This window comes from Ranitomeya variabilis, chromosome 7 (assembly GCF_051348905.1).
Source record: "Ranitomeya variabilis isolate aRanVar5 chromosome 7, aRanVar5.hap1, whole genome shotgun sequence".
NCBI lineage: Eukaryota > Metazoa > Chordata > Amphibia > Anura > Dendrobatidae > Ranitomeya > Ranitomeya variabilis.
In genome coordinates this window covers 99,278,509-99,301,834 of record NC_135238.1, presented here as the reverse complement: position 1 = coordinate 99,301,834, position 23,326 = coordinate 99,278,509, and the positions used below count along the sequence as shown (strand labels likewise).

The following is a 23,326-nucleotide window of genomic DNA, read 5'->3' as shown; positions in this document are numbered from 1 at the left end:
CAGCAAGCAAGGAAAGGGTGAATAAAACACCCGAAAACCCTGCCCCTATGGCTGAAAATTGTTCCCTCCAAATTCAGGTGACAGAGTCCCTTTAAAGACTTTGTCCACTACTTGGCCAACTCCTTACTGATATTAATAACTTAGGAAAGGGCGATAATTATTGTCAGCCTCCCAGACTAAAAATATCAGCTCTCAGCTGCCCCTCAATATGATGTGCCAAACCTTGCGCTTAGTCTTGCTCTTCCCACTTGCCCTTGGGCAGTTTCAAATGGGGTAATAATTGTGGGTTTGATGTCTCCTTTGTATTGTTGGCTAATATCATGCCCATGTTTTAGTAATTGAGACATCTATAAGACACCCCCATTACTAACCCCATAGTTAGATTGTAAAAAATACACAGCCAAAATAGAATACTTTATTTGAAAGCAAGACAGACACCTTTATTTGAAATAAAAATAAAAAAGCACTGTTACGTGTGCATGTGCTATATTTTGTGGTGCAGAGTTTCCCTAAAAATTACCCACTTGCAGTCATGGCCAAAAGTGTTGGCTCCCTTGAAATTGTTTCCTGAAAAGGAATTATTTCTCCCAAAAATTATTACAATCACACATGTTTTGTTATACTGATGATTATTTCCTTTTTGTGTATTGAAATAACCCCAAAAAAACAGCGAGAAAAGGCAAATTGGACAGATATTATTTTACTCAAAACCGCAAAAATGGGCAGGACAAAATTGATGGCACCTTTCCAAAATTGTGGGTAAACAAATTTATTTCAAGCATGTGATGCTCTTACAAACTCACCTGTGTCAAGTAATAGGTGTGGGCAATATGAAAATCACACCTGAAACTAAACATAAGGGAGAGAAGTTGACTCCATTTTTGCATTGTGTGTCTGTGTGTGCAACACTAAGCTTAAGGAAGAGAACTGTCTGAGGATTTGAGAATCAAAATTGTTGAAAAAATATCAACAATCTAAAGGTTATAAGTCCATCTTGAGATCACGTTGTTCCTTCATCCACGATGAGCAACATAATGAAGAAGTTTACAACCCACGGCACTGTAGCAAATATCTCTGAACGTGCACTGCACAGAATAATTGATGAAACGTGGCAACACAGGGTAGTCCGGATGTTAGATAAGCAGCCCCAATCAAGGTACAAAGTAATTCAAGCTGTCCTGCAGGATCAGTTTCAACTCTAATTCCACAGTCAAGTCTGCAACGTGTGCACATAACTATCCTTCATCATTTGAATGAAATTAAACGCTATAGCAGGAGACCCAGGAGGACCCCACTGCTGACTAAAAAAAGCTAGACTGAAGTTTGCTTACGTATACATGTGTAAGCCAAAATCCTTTGAAATTATCCTGTGGACAGATGAGACCAAGATAGAGATGTTTGGTAAAGCACATCATTCTACTGATTACCAAAAATGGAATGAGGCCTACAAAGAAAATAACAGTACCTAGTCAAATAAGGTGGAGGTTCAAATATGTTTTAGGGTTGTTTTGCTGCCTCTGGCACTGGGTGCATTGACAGTGTGCAAGGCGTCATGAAATCTGAACATTGCTAAAGAATTTTGGGTCACAGTGTATTGCCTAGTGTCAGAAAGCTGGGTTTGCATCCTAGGTTCTGGGTCTTTCAGCAGGACAATGACCCCAAACATACTTAAAGAAGCACTTAGAAATGGATGGGAACAAAGCGGTGGAGAGTTCTGAAGTGTTCAGTAATGAGTACAAATCCAATTCCCAGTTAACACCTTTAGAGAGATCTTAACCCCTTAATCCCATATGACGTACTATCCCGTCGAGGTGGGGTGGGCCTTAATTCCCACCGACAGGATAGTACGTCATAGCGATCGGCCGCGCTCACGGGGGGAGCGCGGCCGGGTGTCAGCTGCCTATCGCAGCTGACATCCGGCACTATATGCCAGGAGCGGTCACGGACCGCCCCCGGCACTTTAACCCCAGGCACACCGTGATCAAACATGATCGCGGTGTACCGGCGGTACAGGGAAGCATCGCGCAGGGAGGGGGCTCCCTGCGTGCTTCCCTGAGACGATCGGTACAAGGCGATGTACTCCCCTTGTACCGAGCGTCTCCTCCTTGCAGTCCCCGGATCCAAAATGGCCGCGGGGCTGCATCCAGGTGCCGTGCAGGCGCTGGTAAGTCTGCAGCGATGTGAGTGAGATCGCCGATCTGATAGAGTGCTATGCAAACTGTCAGATCGGCGATCTGTGATGTCCCCCCCTGGTACAAAGTAAAAAAGTTTAAAAAAAAATTTGCACATGTGTAAATAAAAAAAAAAAAAAATCCTAAATAAAGAAGAAAAAAAATATATATTATTCCCATAAATACATGTCTTTATCTAAAAAAAAAAAAAAAACAAACAAAAAAAACAATAAAAGTACACATTTAGTATCGCCGCGTCCGTAACGACCCAACCTATAAAACTGTCCCGCTAGTTAACCCCTTCAGTGAACACCGTAAGGGGGGAAAAAAAAAAAACGAGCCAAAAAACAACACTTTATTATCATACCGCCGAACAAAAAGTGGAATAACACGTGATAAAAAAGACGGATATAAATAACCATGGTACCGCTGAAAACGTCATCTTGTCCCGCAAAAAACGAGCCGCCATATAGCATCATCAGCAAAAAAAGAAAAAAGTTAGTCCTCAGAATAAAGCAATGCCAAAATAATTATTTTTTCTATAAAATAGCTTTGATCGTATAAAAGCGCCAAAACATAAAAAAATGATATAAATGAGAGATCGCTGTAATCGTACTGACCCGACGAATAAAACTGCTTTATCAATTCTACCAAACGTGGAACGGTATAAACTCCTCCCCCAAAAGAAATTCATGAATAGCTGGTTTTTGGTCATTCTTCCTCACAAAAATCGGAATAAAAAGTGATCAAAAACTGTCACATGTCCGAAAATGTTACCAATAAAAACGTCAAATCATCCCGCAAAAAACAAGACCTTACATGACTCTGTGGACCAAAATACGGAAAAATTATAGGTCTCAAAATGTGGAGACGCAAAAACTTTTTTGCTATAAAAAGCGTGTTTTAGTGCGTGACAGCTGCCAATCATAAAAATCCGATATAAAAAACGCTATAAAAGTAAATCAAACCCTCCTTCATCACCCCCTTAGTTAGGGAAAAGTAATAAAATTAAAAAAATGTATTTATTTCCATTTTCCCATTAGGGTTAGGGCTAGAGTTAGGGTTAGGGCTAGGGTTGGGGCTAGGGTTGGAGCTAAAGTTAGGGTTGGGGCTAAAGTTAGGGATAGGGTTGGGGCTAAAGTTAGGGTTAGGGTTGTGTTATGGTTCTCAATGGCAAGAGAACATAGCCCAGCAAACATAAGAACTAGCTCTTGGAAGGATGGAAACTAAACTGACCATGAACTAAACCTGCCGCACAACTAACAGTAGCCGGGTAGCGTTGCCTGCGTTTTATCCCTAGACGCCCAGCGCCGGCCGGAGGACTAACTAATCCTGGCAGAGGAAAATATAGTCCTGGCTCACCTCTAGAGAAATTTCCCCGAAAGGCAGACAGAGGCCCCCACATATATTGGCGGTGATTTTAGATGAAATGACAAACGTAGCATGAAAATAGGTTTAGCAAAATTGAGGTCCGCTTACTAGATAGCAGGAAGACAGAAAGGGCACTTTCATGGTCAGCTGAAATCCCTATCAAAATACCATCCTGAAATTACTTTAAGACTCTAGTATTAACTCATAACATCAGAGTGGCAATTTCAGATCACAAGAGCTTTCCAGACACAGAAACGAAACTACAGCTGTGAACTGGAACAAAATGCAAAAACAAACGAGGACTAAAGTCCAACTTAGCTGGGAGTTGTCTAGCAGCAGGAACATGCACAGAAAGGCTTCTGATTACAATGTTGACCGGCATGGAAGTGACAGAGGAGCAATGCTAAATAGCGACTCCCACATCCTGATGGAAACAGGTGAACAGAGGGGATGATGCACACCAGTTCAATTCCACCAGTGGCCACCGGGGGAGCCCAAAATCCAATTTCACAACAGGGTTGGGGCTAAAGTTAGGGTTAGGGTTGGGGCTAAAGTTAGGGTTGGGGCTAAAGTTAGGGTTAGGGTTTGGATTACATTTACGGTTGGGATTAGGGTTGGGATTAGAATTAGGGGTGTGTCAGGATTAGGGGTGTGGTTAGGGTTACAGTTGGGATTAGGGTTAGGGGTGTGTTTGGATTAGAGTTTCAGGTAGAATTGGGGAGTTTCCACTGTTCAGGCACATCAGGGGCTCTCCAAACGCGACATGGCGTCCGATCTCAATTCCAGCCAATTCTGCGTTGAAAAAGTAAAACAGTACTCCTTCCCTTCCGAGCTCTCCCGTGCGCCCAAACAGGGGTTTACCCCAACATATGGGGCATCAGCGTACTCAGGACAAATTGGACAACAACTTTTGGGGTCCAAGTTCTCTTGCTATCCTTGGGAAAATAAAAATTTGGGGGCTAAAAATCATTTTTGTGAAAAAAAAATAATTTTTATTTTCACGGCTCTGCGTTATAAACTGTAGTGAAACACTTGGGGGTTCAAAGTTCTCACAACACATCTAGATAAGTTCCTTGGGGGATCTAGTTTCCAATATGGGGTCACTTGTGGGGGGGTTGTACTGTTTGGGTACATAGGGGCTCTGCAAATGCAACGTGACGCCTGCAGACCAATCCATCTAAGTCTGCATTCCAAATGGCGCTCCTTCCCTTCCGAGCTCTGCCATGTGCCCAAACAGTGGTTCCCCCCCACATATGGGGTATCAGCGTACTCAGGAAAAATTGGACAACAACTTTTGGGGTCCAATTTCTCCTGTTACCCTTGGGAAAATAAAAAACTGGGGGCTAAAAAATTATTTTTGTGGAAAAAAAAAAGAATTCTTATTTTCACGGCTCTGCGTTATAAACTGTAGTGAAACACTTGGGGGGTTCAAAGCTCTCAAAACACATCTAGATAAGTTCCTTAGGGGGTCTACTTTCCAAAATGGTGTCACTTGTGGGGGGGTTTCAATGTTTAGGCACATCAGGGGCACTCCAAACGCAACATGGCGTCCCATCTCAATTCCAGTCAATTTTGCATTGAAAAGTCAAATGGCGCTCCTTCTCTTCCGAGCTCTGCTATGCACCCAAATAGTGGTTTACCCCCACATATGGAGTATCGTTGTACTCAGGACAAATTGCACAACAACTTTTGTGGTCTAATTTCTTCTCTTACCCTTGGGAAAATAAAAAATTGGGGGCGAAAAGATCATTTTTGTGAAAAAATAGGATTTTGTATTTTTACGGCTCTGCATTATAAACTTCTGTGAAGCACTTGTTGGGTCAAAGTGCTCACCACACATCTAGATAAGTTCCTTAAAGGGTCTACTTTCCAAAATAGTGTCACTTGTGGGGGGTTTCAATGTTTAGGCATATCAGGGGCTCTCCAAACGCAACATGGTGTCCCATCTCAATTCCAGTTAATTTTGCATTGAAAAGTCAAATGGCGCTCCTTCCCTTCCGAGCTCTGTCATGCACCCAAACAATGGTTTACACCCACATATGGGGTATCAGCCTACTCAGGACAAATTGCACAACAATTATTTGGGTCCAATTTCTTCTCTTACCCTTGGGAAAATAAAAAATTGGGGGCGAAAAGATAATTTTTGTGAAAAAATAGGATTTTTTATTTTTACGGCTCTGCATTATAAACTTCTGTGAAGCACTTGGTGGGTCAAAGTGCTCACCACACATCTAGATAAGTTCCTTAGGGGGTCTACTTTCCAAAATGGTGTCACTTGTGGGGGGTTTCAATGTTTAGGCACATCAGTGGCTCTCCAAACGCAACATGGCGTCCCATCTAAATTCCTGTCAATTTTGCATCGAAAAATCAAATGGCGCTCCTTTCCTTCCGAGCTTTGCCATGCGCCCAAACAGTGGTATCAGCGTACTCAGGACAAATTGTACAACAACTTTTGGGGTCCATTTTCTCCTGTTACCCTTGGTAAAATAAAACAAATTGGAGCTGAAATAAATTTTGTGTGAAAAAAAGTTAAATGTTCATTTTTATTTAAACATTCTAAAAATTCCTGTGAAACACCTGAAGGGTTAATAAACTTCTGGAATGTGGTTTTGAGCACCTTGAGGGGTACAGTTTTTAGAATGGTGTCACACTTGGGTATTTTCTATCATATAGACCCCTCAAAATGACTTCAAATGAGATGTGGTCCCTAAAAAAAATGGTGTTGCAAAAATGAGAAATTTCTGGTCAACTTTTAACCCTTATAACTGCCTAACAAAAAAAAATTGTGGTTCCAAAATTGTGCTGATGTAAAGTAGACATGTGGGAAATGTTATTTATTAAGTATTTTGCGTGACATATCTCTGTGATTTAAGGGCATAAAAATTCAAAGTTGGAAAATTGTGAAATTTTCAAAATTTTCGCCAAATTTCCTTTTTTTCACAAATAAACGCAAGTTATATCGAATAAATTTTACCACTAACATGAAGTACAATATCTCACGAGAAAACAATGTCAGAATCGCCAAGATCCGTTGAAGCGTTCCAGAGTTATAACCTCATATCATAAAGGGACAGTGGTCAGAATTGTAAAAATTGGCCCGGTCATTAACGTGCAAACCACCCTCGGGGCTTAAGGGGTTAACATTGATTTTGGCACAAGGCACCCTTGAAATATGAGAGACTTGGAGCAGTTTGCAAAAGATGAGTGGTCAAAAATTCCAGGCGAGAGGAGCAAGAAGCTTGTTGATGGTTATAGGAAGCGATTGATTGCAGGTATTTATTCCAAAGTGTGAGCAGGCAAATGTTATTTTGATTGTGCCAATAATTTTTTCGGCCCATTTTGGGGGTTTTGTGTGACATTCTGTCCGATTTGCCTTTTCTTCAGTTTTTTTTTGTGTTTGTGTTCCAATACACAATAGAAAATGAAACCTATAACAAAATGTGTAATAGCAATAATTATCTGGGAGAAATAATTCATTTTTTGGGACCGTTTCAAGGATGCCAACACTTTCTGCCACGACTGTGTAAGAGCTGCTGCAGAAAGTGTGGGCCTTCTCTGTGCTTTTTCAACGTTCTCACCCTGTTTCTGTTTTCATGTTTGCTCTGTGTGACTTCAGTCTTCCCTCTCACTGCTTTATATGCGATGTACCAGCACGGTAGAACTTCTCCTTTCATATGCTGGAGAGACTGTGAGCAGCAGCAGACAATAGTGGAGTTTTAATTTGCGCACGCACGGGTGAGACGCTCTGTGGAACAACACCACTTGAAGACCATTGAGTGGCCCTCCATTCAGGACTTGTTGTCTCTGTTGCTCTATTTCGAGTACTTCACCAACATGGCCAGTGCTGATGACTCAGTCATCAGCGTTGCTATCCCACTTCTATGCCTCCTTGAAAATAATTTTCAGGTGATGATGAATGAGGTAGTGGTACAGTAGAAAATGGATGAAGAGCTGGGACCATTCACACCATTATCAGGCCAGTCATCCACACAGGCTTGGAGGATTGGTTCCTGTACCAAATGTCCAGCCGGGGACAGATTTGGAGGAGGAGGAACAGTGTTCACAGCTGGGTGAGCAGGTCACGGGCACCACTGAAGCGTGGCTGGGGGGAATACACTTCCTACCAAGGACAACTTGTCGTTGCCTCTGGTCAGTCTGGTAAATATGAGCCGATACATTCTGCTGTGCTTGTGCAACGACAGCTGAGTTACCCAGATTGTTGCCAGTTCTGATTCTTGGATTCCCGCTACAAGGACGACTAAACATCCTTAGTCACTGGAGCGGGAATGGAAGGTGTGGGAGTACAAGCGTTCGCTGGTAGACTGCATTCCCACCTGACAGCGGGGGCTCAGTGGAAGCACAAGGCAGAAGAGAAGGAAGTTGCCAACTCAGCTGGGGCACTGGCACCACCTTAAGGAAGGATTAGCCTGTCCGAAATGGGTCAGATCTTTCTCAGCATGCCACTACATCTGGTAACACCATTTGATACGGTCTGTATTAGCAGGAGGCAGCGTTTCAACCACATGGTGGAGGAGATTGTGACTGTCCACACGTCTCCACGTACTGAGTAATGGGCCTGCCCCATTTTAAATTGAGTGTCCAAATTGGACACATGGTCTGAGCTTGCCCTTTACATGTTGGAGGTGCTGATGTGCCCTGTGTAAAGTGTACTTTTGGAACGTGTGTATAGCACGGCAGGTAGTGTGATCAGACAGATGCATCCGCCTGTCCATCCGCTAATGTGGGCAAGCTCCCATTTATAAAAATGAATCAGGCCTGGAACACCCAGGACTTTTCCAAATCTTTAGGCTGAGTAGAGAAGTAGACCAGCCGCACCCAGACATTGTTATACTCTACCTCATCTTGTTCGTTGCATTTACCATTCCCAATGTTTTGGGGCTTAACAAAATTAAACATAAAAACAAAAAGTGTTGGCTACCTCTTCTTCTGTCTTTTCCACCTACACTGCCAAGTCCACCTCCTCAATATCCTCCTCCAGTTGGACCTCCCCCTCCTTGTTCAATATTATTTATTTTATTATGTTATTTTATATAAGATCCCTATCCATATTTGTTTGCAGGGCAATTGTCCTGATTTTCCCCCTATTATGCTTCCATTTGCAGCCCCCTACCCCTTACGTCCATTATTTTACAGTACAAAAGTTCGGGACCCTGTTTGCTTCTATGGGGTTCGGGTCTGAGATACACTAGCTATATGTAAGCGAATACTTGGAAAAAGTAAACATGCATACCTTTAAAAACAAGATTTCCTTATATCATTTCACCCAAGAACCATGTGCAAAGGATCTGGGACTCTATCACCGGTCCACAAGGACTGCCTGACACAGATAAGTAGTATTGTGGATTGTCCAAATAAAGTGGATAGATGCAGTAACTCAAAATTATTGTATGTCCAGATAATCTATCTCCACGTTAAGCATGTCCGAAAAAAAGATGTACATATACAGATAAGTCTATTAAACATGCAAGATAGGAAATATTAGAAAGCTTAAAGTGATTGCCCACTGCTAGGACAACCCCTACTTAAACTAAATGTTCAGCCTTGATAAAAGAATAAAGCCTATACTCACCTCCTGTGTTGGCGCCGATCCTGTGGTGTGAGCACTTTCTCTCCCCAGGGCTGTTATGTGGTGTGACAAGTGACATCGGCGCCGGTGTCACTGTCTCCGCCTACGGACAAACTGAACATGCAGAGGAAGCCAGGGCTGCAGGTGATCACGGACTTCCTCTTCATGTTCAGTTTGTCCAAAGGCAGAGACAGTGACAGCAGCAGTGATTGGATGCCGGGCATCACATGTCATTCCTCTGTATTACAGCCTCGGGACTGCGTGTGCCGACACCGCTTGAGCCAACACGAAAGGGGTGAACAGGCTTTATTATTTTATCGGGGCCGAACTTTTAATTTAATCCCTTAGTGACAGAGCCAATTTGGTACTTAATGACCATGCCAATTTTTACAATTCTGACCACTGTCACTTTATGAAGTTATAGCTCTAGAACGCTTCAACGTATCTCACTAATTCTGAGATTGTTTTTTTCTTGGCATATTGTACTTCATGTCAGTGGTAACATTTCTTCGATAAAACTTGCGTTTATTTATGAAAAAAACGGGAATTTAGCAAAAATTATTCAATTTTCAAACGTTTAATTTTTGTACCCTTAATTCAGAGAGTGGTGTCATACAAAATAGTTAATAAATAAAATTTCCCATGTGTCATCTTTACATCAGCACAATTTCGGAAACCTCATTTTTTTTCTTAGGTCGTTATAAGGGTTAAAAGTTGACAAGCGATTTCTCATTTTTCCAACAAAATTTAAAAAACATTTTTTTTTAGGGACCACCTCACATTTGAAGTGACTTTGGGGGGGGGGGGGGGGGGGGGTCAATATAACAGAAAATACCCCAAAGTGACACCATTAGAAAAAACGCAACCCTCAAGGTGCGCAAAACCATATTCAAGAAGTTTATTTAACCCTTCATGTGCTTCACGAGAACTAAAGCAATGTGGAAGGAAAAAATTAACATTTTACTTTTTTCACAAAAAATTTACTTTGGAACCAATTTTTTTATTTTCACAAGGAGAAAATGGACCCCAAACTTTGTTGTGCAATTTCTCCTGAGTACATCAATACCCCGTATGTGAGGGAAAGCCACTGTTTGTGCGCATGACAGGGCTCAGAAGGGAGGGAACACTGTTTGACTTTCTATATGCAAAATTGGCTGGAATCAGTGGTGGCGCCATGTCGCATTTGGAGACCCCTGATGTACCTAAACAGTGAAACCCCCCCAATGCTAACTCTAACGCCAACGCACCTCTAATCCCAACTCTAACCATAAGCCTAATTCCAACCCTAACCATAACCCTAACCCCAAACCTAACCGTAACACACCCCTAACCCTAATCCCAACCCTAACCATAATACCAACATAACCACAACCCTATCTTTAGCCCCAGCCCTGACTTTAGCCCCAGCCCTGACTTTAGCCCCAGCCCTGATGAAGGGATTTTTTATTTACTATTATTTTATTTTGATCACTGTGATAGGGTCTATCACAGTGATCAAAATTAACCAACAGGAAAAATGTCCTATTGTTGCCGGGTGCCGGTCTGCAGATCTCGGTGGGCGCACTGTGCATGCGCCCTCCATTTTCTTCCAGGAAGAAGATGCCACTGGCAGATTTACATATAGATGACTATATTCATATATAGTGTTGCATGAATACTCAATGCATATATACACATAAAAGGGTGACTTCCTAAACTGATTATGCACTAGGCATTTTTTGAACACCAAATTCTGATAAATTATATATATATATATATATATATATATATATATATATATATATATATATATATATATATATATATATATATATATATATATATATATATATATCCTATAGATTGTAAGCTTGCGAGCAGGGCCCTCACTCCTCTTGGTATCTATTTTGAACTGTGATTTTGTTACGCTGTAATGTCTATTGTCTGCACAAATCCCCTCTATAATTTGTAAAGCGCTGCGGAATATGTTGACGCTATATAAATAAAATTATTATTGTTATATATTGCATAGTGCATACTAAATTCTAAAGTTCACCAGTAGGTTCAGCAGTGCCTGTCAGTACAAACTGTTAGTAAAGTGCATGAGTGTTTTATAGCAGCAAAGAGTAGGTATAGCAGTGCTTGTTAGTACAAACTGTTAGTAAAATGCATGAGTGTTTTATAGCAGCAGGTATTTTGAGACATGAGCTGAAGTAGAAGCCACAAACTCAAGTAACTATACATAAGAGATAAGGAAAGCACACGTGTTGATACATGACCTGCAACGCAGTACTGAGCCCCAACGTGCGTTTCACATTTGCTTCTTCCTCAGGAAAAACAGCTAACAACTAACAGTCTGTACTGACAGGCACTGCTAAACCTACTCTTTGCTGTGAATGTACTCTGATTAAACGCTGTCCAAGCATTCTCCTGTGCTAATCGATCATCTTTGTCGTGCTTGAAAAATGTTCGAATCCCCACGCTGCATGACTTGCAACTGTTAAGACAGCCGCAACACATGCAGCCGCAGGGACTTAAACCTATTATTCGAGCACGCCCAACATCCTCAGATAACATACAAGCATGCTCGAATAACACGGTATTCGAGCACGGTCGCTCATCGCTATTAATGATCTAATTTACTGGATAGAAGACGCGAATATCACAGGTCATACTACAAAATCTGTGAGACCCTGGATGATCCACTGGACTGACCCATCCTAGCCACGGAGGTTGGGTTGGTGTCAGGACTCTGAACATTTTTTTTTACCTTTTGTGCATTACTGCCCTTTTCCAAGATGGCATCTTTGGTCTCATGTGCACTGTGTCTTCCTGCTATAAAACTCCACCCCAGCCTTCAGTCTGTGCTAGAGTATTCTGCCTTGCATCCAGCTACTGACCTCTGATTACTCCCTGGCTATATACCTGCACCTGTGAACCTGTGTGGTGATCCTGCTACTCTGCTGAGTTCCTGCTGCATACACCAGTTCCAGTAATCCTCCTTCATCTGCTGCTCGTATTTACTTCCATCTGCATTTGCTGGACATGTAAGCTGTTTGCTGCTCTGCAAAAACCTGAGACTATTAACCAGGCCTCCCTGGTTGAGCTAAGATATTATTTGAACTGCCTTATAAGCTTATCTATCTGTGTTTGGACTAAGACAAGGATTTATTCGTGTCAAGTATCCTTAAGAATAATTGTGCTTCATAGACTTTCTGCGTGATGCATTTTCCTCTGAAGTCTCCTATAGACTGCTGAGCTGCATTTGATATTTGCACCAAGTGTTGTGGACTTGAGTTTCTCTCTGCACCTGTTTGAATCACCGTGTGATAATATATACTTTACCACTTATAAAACTGTGTCCTGTAGTTGTATTGTTCCACGCAAAGAGTCTCCTGAGTTATCCCCTATAATTATTACAGGATACTCTAGACTAAAAAAAAAAAGGAGACTGCTGGAACAATGACTGCAGAAAGCAGACTAGAGCAGGTGTTTTCCATAATTAGATCACTGCAGAAAGATGTGGATGGTCTGCAAAAGAAGTTTGGAAGCTTTGAACTCAATCAACAAGTGTTTGGACAAACTTTGCAGGACTTAAGCAACCGCATGGCAGCCCAGGAAAACAAACTTGCTGGCATAGAGTCCCAGTATGGACGGGCTTTTCAGGACATAAGCACGCAAATAGCTGCACAAGTGACTTTACCCTCTGTGCAACCACCACCAGCTAGCCCACCTAAGTTGCCCCCATTCAGATTTAATGGTGATAGCGACAAATTTCGTGGCTTTGTGAATCAATGTATGCTATATTTTGATGTGCATGCTACATAGTTACATAGTTATTAAGGTTGAAGGAAGACTGTAAGTTCATCTAGTTCAACCCATAGCCTAACCTAACATGCCCTAACATGTTGATCCAGGGGAAGGCAAAAAAACCCCATGTGGCAAAGAGTAACTCCACCATGGGGAAAAAAATTCCTTCCCGACTCCACATACGGCAATCAGACTAGTTCCCTGGATCAACGCCTTATCAAGGAATCTAGTGTATATACCCTGTAACATTATACTTTTCCAGAAAGGTATCCAGTCCCCTCTTAAATTTAATTAATGAATCACTCATTACAACATCATACGGCAGAGAGTTCCATAGTCTCACTGCTCTTACAGTAAAGAATCCGCGTCTGTTATTATGCTTAAACCTTCTTTCCTCCAGACGTAGAGGATGCCCCCTTGTCCCTGTCTCAGGTCTATGATTAAAAAGATCATCAGAAAGGTCTTTGTACTGTCCCCTCATATATTTATACATTAAAATAAGATCACCCCTTAGTCTTCGTTTTTCCAAACTAAATAGCCCCAAGTGTAATAACCTATCTTGGTATTGCAGACCCCCCAGTCCTCTAATAACCTTGGTCGCTCTTCTCTGCACCCGCTCCAGTTCAGCTGTGTCTTTCTTATACACCGGAGACCAGAACTGTGTCCAGCACTGACCGTTTTCCTACTGATAGATCCAAAGTATTGTGTGTAATAATGCTACTGACCTCACGAGCGCTTGCCTGGGCGAATCCGATGATTGAGTCTCGTGACCCATGGTTAAATAACTTTGATGATTTCTTGGCCGCTATGGCATTAATGTTTGATGACCCTAGTCGCCGTGCAACCGCTGAATCTGCTTTGTTGTCTTTACGCCAGGCTAAACGTTCTGTTATTGAGTATGCCACTGAATTCAGGAGATTAGCGGTAGATACCAATTGGGACAGTTATGCACAATTGCCTATTTTTAAAAGGGTCTGTCTAGTATTATAAAAGATGAACTAGCTCGCTCTGAGTCACCCCAAGAGCTAGAGACATTTATACATCATTGTGTGCGCATAGACATTCGCCTTACTGAGCGTAGGCAGGAGAAATTTGCTGCTTATAACCGTATTTCTAACTTTTCCCTTCCTTCCAAAGATCCTGCAGGTAAAACCTCTCGGGAGGTGGAGGAGGTGCCCATGCAAATTGAATCTGTTCAGAGGCGCGAGATCAATGAGCGCCGGGAGCATCGCCTTCGTGAAAGTCTATGTTTCTACTGCGGCCAGTCTGACCACTAATTGATCAATTGTCCTAAGTGTCCTAGACGGCCTAACAAGGTGCTAGCAGCAGTAGGGGAGTATGACAACTGTAATGATGAATCTGACATCTCTGAATGTATTCCATTCACTTTCTATGACTTCACCCCCCAAGGAGCTGAAGGAAAAGAACTCTCACTGTTCTCTCCCTATTAAGATCCTGTGTTCAGGACAGTGGATTTCCAGTGCAGCTATGATTGACTCTGGTGCAGGTGGCAAATTCATGGATATCGCATTTGCCAAGGAACATGGTATTGAAATTCAGCAAAGAGCCTCTCCAATTACCATGGAAACAGTGGATGGGTCACCTTTAATCTCTGGGCCTGTGGATCAGGAGACCGTACCCCTTGAAATTGTGTTGGAGCCTAATCATCAGGAGCAACTTTTTTCTTGCTAATTTCTTCTCATTTTCCTGTGATTTTAGGCATTCGTTGGTTGCGTGCTCAGAACCCAATTATCAACTGGGAGACCAAGGAGATTACCTTTCCAACAAGGAGCAACTCGGCGTTAACAGAAGCTGTCCCGGAGTCCAAAGCTACGGAACCACATGTACAGGTATTTATTTTACCTCCAGCATATAAAGAGTTCTCTGACATCTGTGACAAGAAGAATGCAGATCAGCTTCCTCCACACAGGCATTATGACTGTCCCATTGAGCTGCTTCCTGGGGCAGCTATTCCTTTTGGTAACGTATACCCTTTGGCGGCACCTGAGCTTCAAGCCTTAAAGGAGTATATTGATGAAACTCTGGCCAAAGGCTTCATACGTCCTTCTTCCTCACCAGCAGGGGCACCTATATTTTTTGTAAAAAAGAAGGATGGGACCCTGAGACCCTGTGTTGACTATCGGGAACTCAATAAGGTAACCGTACGAAACCGTTACCCTTTGCCTCTGATTCCCGAATTACTGGAAAGAGTCCGCCATGCTAAGGTGTTCTCTAAACTGGATCCTTGTGGGGCTTATAATTTGGTGCGTATTCGTCCAGGGGATGAGTGGAAGACAGCATTCAGATGCCGGTATGGACACTTTGAATCTCTTGTGATGCCCTTCAGGCTTTGTAACGCACCTGCAATGTTTCAACACCTTGCTAATGACATTTTCAGAGATTTGTTGGACCAGTTTGTAGTGATCTATTTGGACGATATACTAATTTTTTCTGACTCAATACAGGAACATGAAGAGCATGTCAAAACTGTTTTAAGACGTTTGAAAGAGAACCATTGTATATTAAGCCGGAGAACCGAGTTCCATCGTTCTGAGATACAGTTCTTAGGTTATATCATCTCTCCCCAGGGGCTGAACATGGAATCTGGTAAGATTCAGGCTATCCTTGACTGGCTGGTACCCAAGAACGTTAAGGAGGTCCAACGTTTTACTGGTTTTGCAAATTTCTACAGACGCTTCATTCGAATTTTTTCTGATATTGTCCGTCCCATTACTTCCTTGACAAAGAAGGAAAAGCCCTTTAAGTGGTCATCACAGGCTCAAGAAGCTTTTGATCGGCTTAAGATCTGTTTCACATCAGCACCGCTGTTGATACACCCAGACCCAACACTTAAATTCATTGTGGAGGTGGATGCTTCTGATAATGCTTTGGGGCCTATTCTCTCCCAAGGAACTGGAGAAAAGGGTCTGCTACATCCTTGTGCTTTCTTTTCCCGTAGACTAACCTCAACAGAGAAGAATTACGACTTGGGAGACAAGGAATTGCTGGCTATTATTGCGACTTTCAAAGAACGGAGGCATCTTCTGCAAGGAGCTGCACAACAGATCATAGTGCTAACTGACCATTGCAATTTAGAGTTCCTTAAATCCGCTAGATGTCTTTCTCCTCGTCAGGCTCGTTGGAACTTATTTTTAAATCGATTTAACTTTGTTATCTCGTACCGTCCAGGTTCTCGTAATGGGAAGGCTGATGCTTTATCCCGAATCCATGCTGCGGATTCCGTACCTGGAGCCCCGTTCAAGACCATTCTATCTGATGCCAATTTCATCGGAGTTATCCACGATCAGGACTTGTGGAAGGAGTGCAGGGAGGGTTTTGACGGTGATGTATTTCTGGCCAACCCACCTGTGGATATTAATCTTGTCTTTAAGGGTGGCATGTGGTTCAGAGATCGACGTATCTACGTCCCTGAGGTCATCCGTCTGCAGATCCTCAAGTTGGTACATGACTCAAGTTGGCTGGTCACAGGGGGGTACAGAAGACACAAGAGTTCCTGAGCCGATTCTTCTGGTGGACAACTTGCCTGAAGGATACCAAGGACTATGTTCTCTCTTGCGAGGTATGTGCCCGTTACAAGACTCCTCATGTGGCACCTATGGGTCTTCTACAACCATTACCTGATCATCAGATCATCTCTGACTGTGGAGTACAGTTCACTTCAAGATTCTGGAAGGGGTTTTGCTCTGCACTCAATATTAATGTCTGTCTCTCTTCTGCTTACCATCCCCAAATGGTCAGACTGAGTGTACCAACCAGACGCTGGAACAATATCTAAGATGCTATGTCAGCCATCTCCAGGATGATTGGTTGGAGTTGCTGCTGTTAGCCGAATTTTCATATAATAATTCTCAGAGCGCCTCCACTAAATTTACACCTTTTTTTCCAATCTGGGTTATCATTCGTGTATTTTACCTAGGTCTCCAATTTATTCTCCGGTTCCAGCAGTGGAGGAAAGGCTGACTGCGATGAGACAAAATCTGGAGGTTCTGAAGGAATCCCTGACCACAGCTCAAGAACGTTATAAGAGATCGGCTGATAGATTCCGTAAACCTGCACCCATGTTCAAGGTAGGAGATTCCGTGTGGTTAGCAACTAAGAATCTGAAGTTAAACGTTCCTTCACAAAAACTTGGACAGAAATTCATTGGCCCTTTCAAGATCAACGGTATTGTGAGCTCTGTGGCCTGCCGGCTGAAGCTGCCTAGGACTATGAAGGTACACCCAGTTTTTCATGTTTGACTGAGGAATATTATGTTTAAGTGCTTCCCTTTGATTAATTCGGTAATGAGTACTCCGTATTTACACCTTAATTAGTAATGTTTACAGCGCATATTGACATAGCAGGAAAGAAAATTACTTCTTTCCCTGACACCTGCCATTTCCTTCGTTGGCCTGTACTAACATTTGTTCTGGTTTTGAGGCACTGTTTTTAAATGTCTGTATTTTTTTTATGTGAATAAAGGTTATTTTTAAATGGTAAAACACTTCATGACTGGGTATTGTTTAATAATCTTTACGGTCAGTATGTGTATATGTGTTCTGTAGTTGTCTTGTTCCACGCAAAGAGTCTCCTGAGTTATCCCCTATAATTATTACAGTTGGCATTCTAGATGTATGAGATATGGCGCCCCTGCTCATCGATGGCTTTCCCTGGATAACACTAGTTGTCTGTATTAAACACTCTGATGATATTTACACATTATAAGGACCACTATGTAGGGGGGATCACATCATAATAAATCTCAAATAGTGATAACTTATTATTGGTTGTTCATAACGAAGGTGGCATCTATGCGTCAAAGCATTTCCCCATCTTATAGGTTCATCAGGAAGCTTCATGTAAAAAATATCACATCATAGGTCCATTCTAGTATAATAATGGATCTATGGGGTTTTGGTCAAGTTCTTGAACCTGAACTGAACTTTAAACTGCAGTTCAACCTAACCAAACAAACCCGAATATCCACGGGTCCGCTCATCCCTGTTTGCTGCTGGATCTGTTTTGAGAGCTGATTACTAGACACGTGAACATCACTTTAGTACGACAAGTAATAGTGAAAAAATATTTTAAAAAATGCAACACTTAATTCAACACGGTAAACACTCAAATGCCTACAGTGGCAACATTTTCATTTTTGTTTTTTTTAACCTCCCACCATAACCAGAATGACCTGCAAAATTAACTGAATGTATGTTCTCTTTTACATATTTGTTAACAACAACTGTAAAGTTACTACAAACGGCTGCACAAATACGTTTTGAGTATTAACCGGTAAGCTGTAACCATTTTGTCTTAAGTTTTTTCTCTGTTTTTCCTAGGTTTAGCTCATTTTCCACTTCACCAGGGAATGAATCCATCAGTGCCACAAGGAGTAGCAACATCATTTCCATCTGCTTACAATTTTGCAAGAGAAACAAACAGTGGCCAAATTGTGGTCATTCCAGCTGACCATTTATCACATTTTGGTAGGTAAAAGATTGACATGTAAATTGAAGCACATTAATTGCTTCTAAAGCTCATCAAGAGAATGCCAAGAGTGTGCAAAGCAGTCATCAAAGCAAAAGGTGGCTGCTTTGAAGAACCTAGAATATAAGACATATTTTCAGTTGTTTCAGAGTTTTTTTGTTAAGTATATAATTCCACATGTGTTAATTCATAGTTTTGATGCCTTCAGTGTGAAAATACAGAAAAATCTTTAAATGAGAAGGTGTGTCCAAACTTTTGGTCTGTACTGTATGTATAGTAATTTTTTACTTTTTTAATTAATTACAAAAAGGAAAATGGGACAATGCAAAAGGTTGAGCACCCTTAGAGATTTGTGTTGCGCTTAGATAACTTTGACCAAGGTTTCAGACCTTAATTAACTTGTTAGGATTATGGCTGTTAGGATTGCTAACATCGTTAGGAAAGGCCACGTGATGCAAATTTCCCAGCTTCATTTAACCCAGTAACCTTGTGCCAAAAAACAGCAGCCATGGGTGCTGATAAGCAGCTGCCTAGCACACTGAAAATGGAGGCCCACAAAGCAGGAGAAGGCTATAGGAAGATAGAAAACTGTTTTCAAGTTGCCCTTTCCTCAGTTCGAAATGTAATTTAAGAAATGTCAGTTAACAGGAATAATGGAGGTCAAGATAAGGTCTGGAAGACCAAGCACAATTTCAGTGAGAGCTGTTTGTAGGATTGATAGAGATACAAATCAGAACCCCCATTTGACTGCAAAAGACCTTCACAAAAATTTAGCAAACTCTGAATTTGTGGTACATTGTTCTACTGTTCAGAGACGCTTGTGCAAATTTAGCATTCATGGAAATCATCAGAAGAAAACGTCTCCTGTGTCCTCACCATAACATTCAGCATCAGAAGTATGCTAAAAACGATATAAACAAGCCTGATGCATTTCGGAAGAAAGTCCTGTGATGAGCGATGAGGTTAAAATAGAACTCTGTGGCCACAGTGATCAAAGGTATGGGTGGAGGAAAAAGGGCACAATTTCAGGAAAAGAGCATTTCTCTCAAACTATTAAGCATTTGGAAATAGTCCAAGATACTGAAAGTTAAATTTTATTCATAAGTAAAAATATTAAATGGCATATTATAGATTTACTGGAAGGGACATGAGGGATGTTGCATCATACAAAAACTCTTGCCATAGTACCAATCTATATATATACAGTGCCTACAAGTAGTATTCAACCCCCTGCAGATTTAGCAGGTTTACACATTTGGAATTAACTTGGCATTGTGACATTTGGACTGTAGATCAGCCTGGAAGTGTGAAATGCACTGCAGCAAAAAAGAATGTTATTTCTTTGTTTATTTCTTTTTTAAATTGGGAAAAGTTTTTTCAGAGGGCCATTTATTATTCAACCCCTCAACCCACCAGAATTCTGTTTGGTTCCCCTAAAGTATTAAGAAGTAGTTCAGGCACAAAGAACAATGAGCTTCACATGTTTTGATTAAGTATCTCTTTTTCCAGCCTTTTCTGACTATTTAAGACCCTCCCCAAACTTGTGAACAGCACTCAAACATGGTCAACATGGGAAAGACAAAGGAGCATTCCAAGGCCATCAGAGACAAGATCGTGGAGGGTCACAAGGCTGGCAAGGGGTACAAAACCCTTTCCAAGGAGTTGGGCCTACCTGTCTCCACTGTTGGGAGCATCATCCGGAAGTGGAAGGCTTATGGAACTACTGTTAGCCTTCCACGGCCTGGACAGCCTTTGAAAGTTTCCTCCCGTGCCGAGGCCAGGCTTGTCCGAAGAGTCAAGGCTAACCCAAGGACAACAAGGAAGGAGCTCCGGGAAGATCTCATGGCAGTGGGGACATTGGTTTCAGTCAATACCATAAGTAACATACTCCACCGCAATGGTCTCCGTTCCAGACGAGCCCGTAAGGTACCTTTACTTTCAAAGCGTCATGTCAAGGCTCGTCTACAGTTTGCTCATGATCACTTGGAGGACTCTGAGACTGACTGGTTCAAGGTTCTCTGGTCTGATGAGACCAAGATCGAGATCTTTGGTGCCAACCACACACGAGACGTTTGGAGACTGGATGGCACTGCATACGACCCCAAGAATACCATACCTACAGTCAAGCATGGTGGTGGCAGCATCATGCTGTGGGGCTGTTTCTCAGCCAAGGGGCCTGGCCATCTGGTCCGCATCCATGGGAAGATGGATAGCACGGCCTGCCTGGAGATTTTGGCCAAGAACCTCCGCTCCTCCATCAAGGATCTTAAGATGGGTCGTCATTTCATCTTCCAACAAGACAACGACCCAAAGCACAGAGCCAAGAAAACCAAGGCCTGGTTCAAGAGGCAAAAAATCAAGGTGTTGCAGTGGCCTAGTCAGTCTCTTGACCTTAACCCAATTGAAAACTTGTGGAAGGAGCTCAAGATTAAAGTCCACATGAGACACCCAAAGAACCTAGATAACTTGGAGAAGATCTGCATGGAGGAGTGGGCCAAGATAACTCCAGAGACCTGTGCCGGCCTGATCAGGTCTTAGAAAAGACAATTATTAGCTGTAATTGCAAACAAAGGTTATTCCACAAAATATTAAACCTAGGGGTTGAATAATAATTGACCCACACTTTTATGTTTAAAATTTATAAAAATTTAACTGAGCAACAAAACTTTTTGGTTTGTAAGATTTATGCATCTGTTAATAAATCCTGCTCTTGTTTGAAGTTTGAAGGCTCTAACTTATTTGCATCTTATTAAACCTGCTAAATCTGCAGGGGGTTGAATACTACTTTTAGGCACTGTAATTGTCTAAGGGGTACTTCCGTCTTTTTGTCGGCAACTTCCGTCACGGAAATCTCACGTCGCCGATTGGTCTCGCCCGCTGCCTGTCATGGCTGCCGCGACCAATCAGCGACGGGCACAGTCCAATTAGTCCCTCCCTACTCCCCTGCAGTCAGTGCCCGGCGCCCGCTCCATACTCCCCTCCGGTCACCGCTCACACAAGGTTAATGCCAGCGGTAACGGACCGCGTTATGCCGTGGGTAACACACTCCATTACCGCTGCTATTATCCCTGTGTGTCCCCAACTTTTTACTATTGATGCTGCCTATGCAGCATCAATAGTAAAAAGATATAATGTTAAAAACAATAAAAAAGCAAAAAACCTGCTATTCTCACCTTCCGTCATCCGACGATGCGCTCGCGCCTGCCGCCATCTTCCGTTCCCAGAGATGCATTGTGAAATTACCCAGAAGACTTAGCGGTCTCGTGAGACCATTAAGTCATCTGGGCAATTTCGCAATGCATCCTGGGAACGGAAGATGGCGGCAACCGCACGCGCATCGCCAGAGCTTCGCTGGATCCCGGCGGGTGAGTATATAACTATTTTTTATTTTAATTATTTTTTCCAGGTCACCACCTGACAGCACACTGGAGGACGTCCTTCTTGTCCATCATGGGACAGGAAACACAAGAGGTTAAAAGGACCTTCCCCCTACCACCCTTCAGTGTTTTTCCTGTCCCATTATGGATAGGAACTTACGAGAGGATCTACCATTCTGTGTGGGAGGTGTGGATCCGGGGTGCTTTGCCTCACTGTTCCGTCCATGAGGCACCCGCTGGCCGACACCTGCCCGAGGGTCCCTCTGCCTACCAGTGTAGCGCTGCTCCTGGTATGAGGATCGCTTCTCCCAGCCGGGGGCTCTCGATCCTTCCGTCGCGCCCCCTGGTGCATGCGGTCCCGACGGCAGCCTCTAATGATGACAGCGTCTCCATGCGGCCGCCGGGAGGGGGAAGCCAATCCACGCTGCACCATGCTCACTTTCCAGCCGCACGTCACTTCCGGTTTGTGGCTGAGGGGGGCTGGCGGCATCTCTGCAGCAGCAAGAGGAGCGGTAGAGAGCGTGAAAGCGCTGCATAAGAAGAGAGGAACAGAATAAAAAGGTATGTACGGGGGCATTAACCGATCTCCAGAGGATCATGGAGGACACAGCCAGAGCAGAGGGGCAGGAGTCCATGGTGCTAGTAAGTAGGGCAGGAGCTCTGTACTATGGATCCCCACAAAAAAAAAGGGCACTATACTAGCGTTTACTATATATTTCTTACAGGCGGCCTCTTTGCCTGACAAGTCATTAAAGAAGCCCAGCAAGAATAAAAAGTGTCGTATCTGTGCAGCTAAGCTGAAGGATACCTGGCAGAAACCCCTGTGTGAAACATGCACCTGCAGTATCATAGGAGAAGAGCAGGCTTCTCTTATGACAAATATGAGAGCCATGATAAGAGAGGAGGTTCAGGCTTCCGTATCAGGTCTGGTACTCCCTCAAGCCTCACTTCCAGAGAGATCTAGGAAAAGGCCGAGGATCAATAACTCATCAGGAGACTCGTCATCTTCCGTGTCAGATGTAGAGGAGGAAGAAGAGAGTAGAGATCCTCCAGAGAAAGGGAGAATATATTTATTCTCCGCTGCAGACACTGGAGAACTGTTGGAGGCTGTAAGACATACTATGCAAAATTGAGGAGCCTCAGCCATCTTGTTCAGTTCAGGATGAGATGTTCGGTGGCTTACGCTCACAGACCTCTAAGGTCTTTCTGGTAAATTCCCATATCCGATCCATGATTCTGGAGGAATGGGAGGAAGCGGAGAAAAGACTAACTATCCCAAAAGATTTCAGACTCCGTTTGCCGTTTGATCCAGACGAAGTTAAAGAATGGGTCGACATTCCTAAAATGGACATACCATTGGCTAAAGTGTCCAAAAGGACTGCAATTCCTTTTGAGAACTCTTCCAACCTAAAAGAGCCCATGGATAGAAAGGCAGACGGCCTTTTAAAAAGGGCCTGGGAGAGTTTATTGGCAGTTATTGGAGCAATTATAGCAGCGACATCAGTGGCTCGCTCCATGGACCTGTGTTTAGATGATCTTCAGGA

General features: G+C 42.8%; 1 protein-coding gene across 7 annotated transcripts in view; it reads left to right on the top strand.

The window, feature by feature from the left end:
* The window catches only part of TNRC18 (trinucleotide repeat containing 18), a 997,170-nt gene that overhangs the window by 284,151 nt on the left and 689,693 nt on the right, over positions 1-23,326 (top strand). For all 7 annotated transcript variants that reach the window (XM_077275610.1, XM_077275609.1, XM_077275606.1 and 4 more), the window contains one exon: positions 18,258-18,404. In XM_077275610.1, coding sequence (XP_077131725.1) covers positions 18,258-18,404 — 147 coding nt within the window. The remainder of the gene's footprint in view (positions 1-18,257; positions 18,405-23,326) is intronic.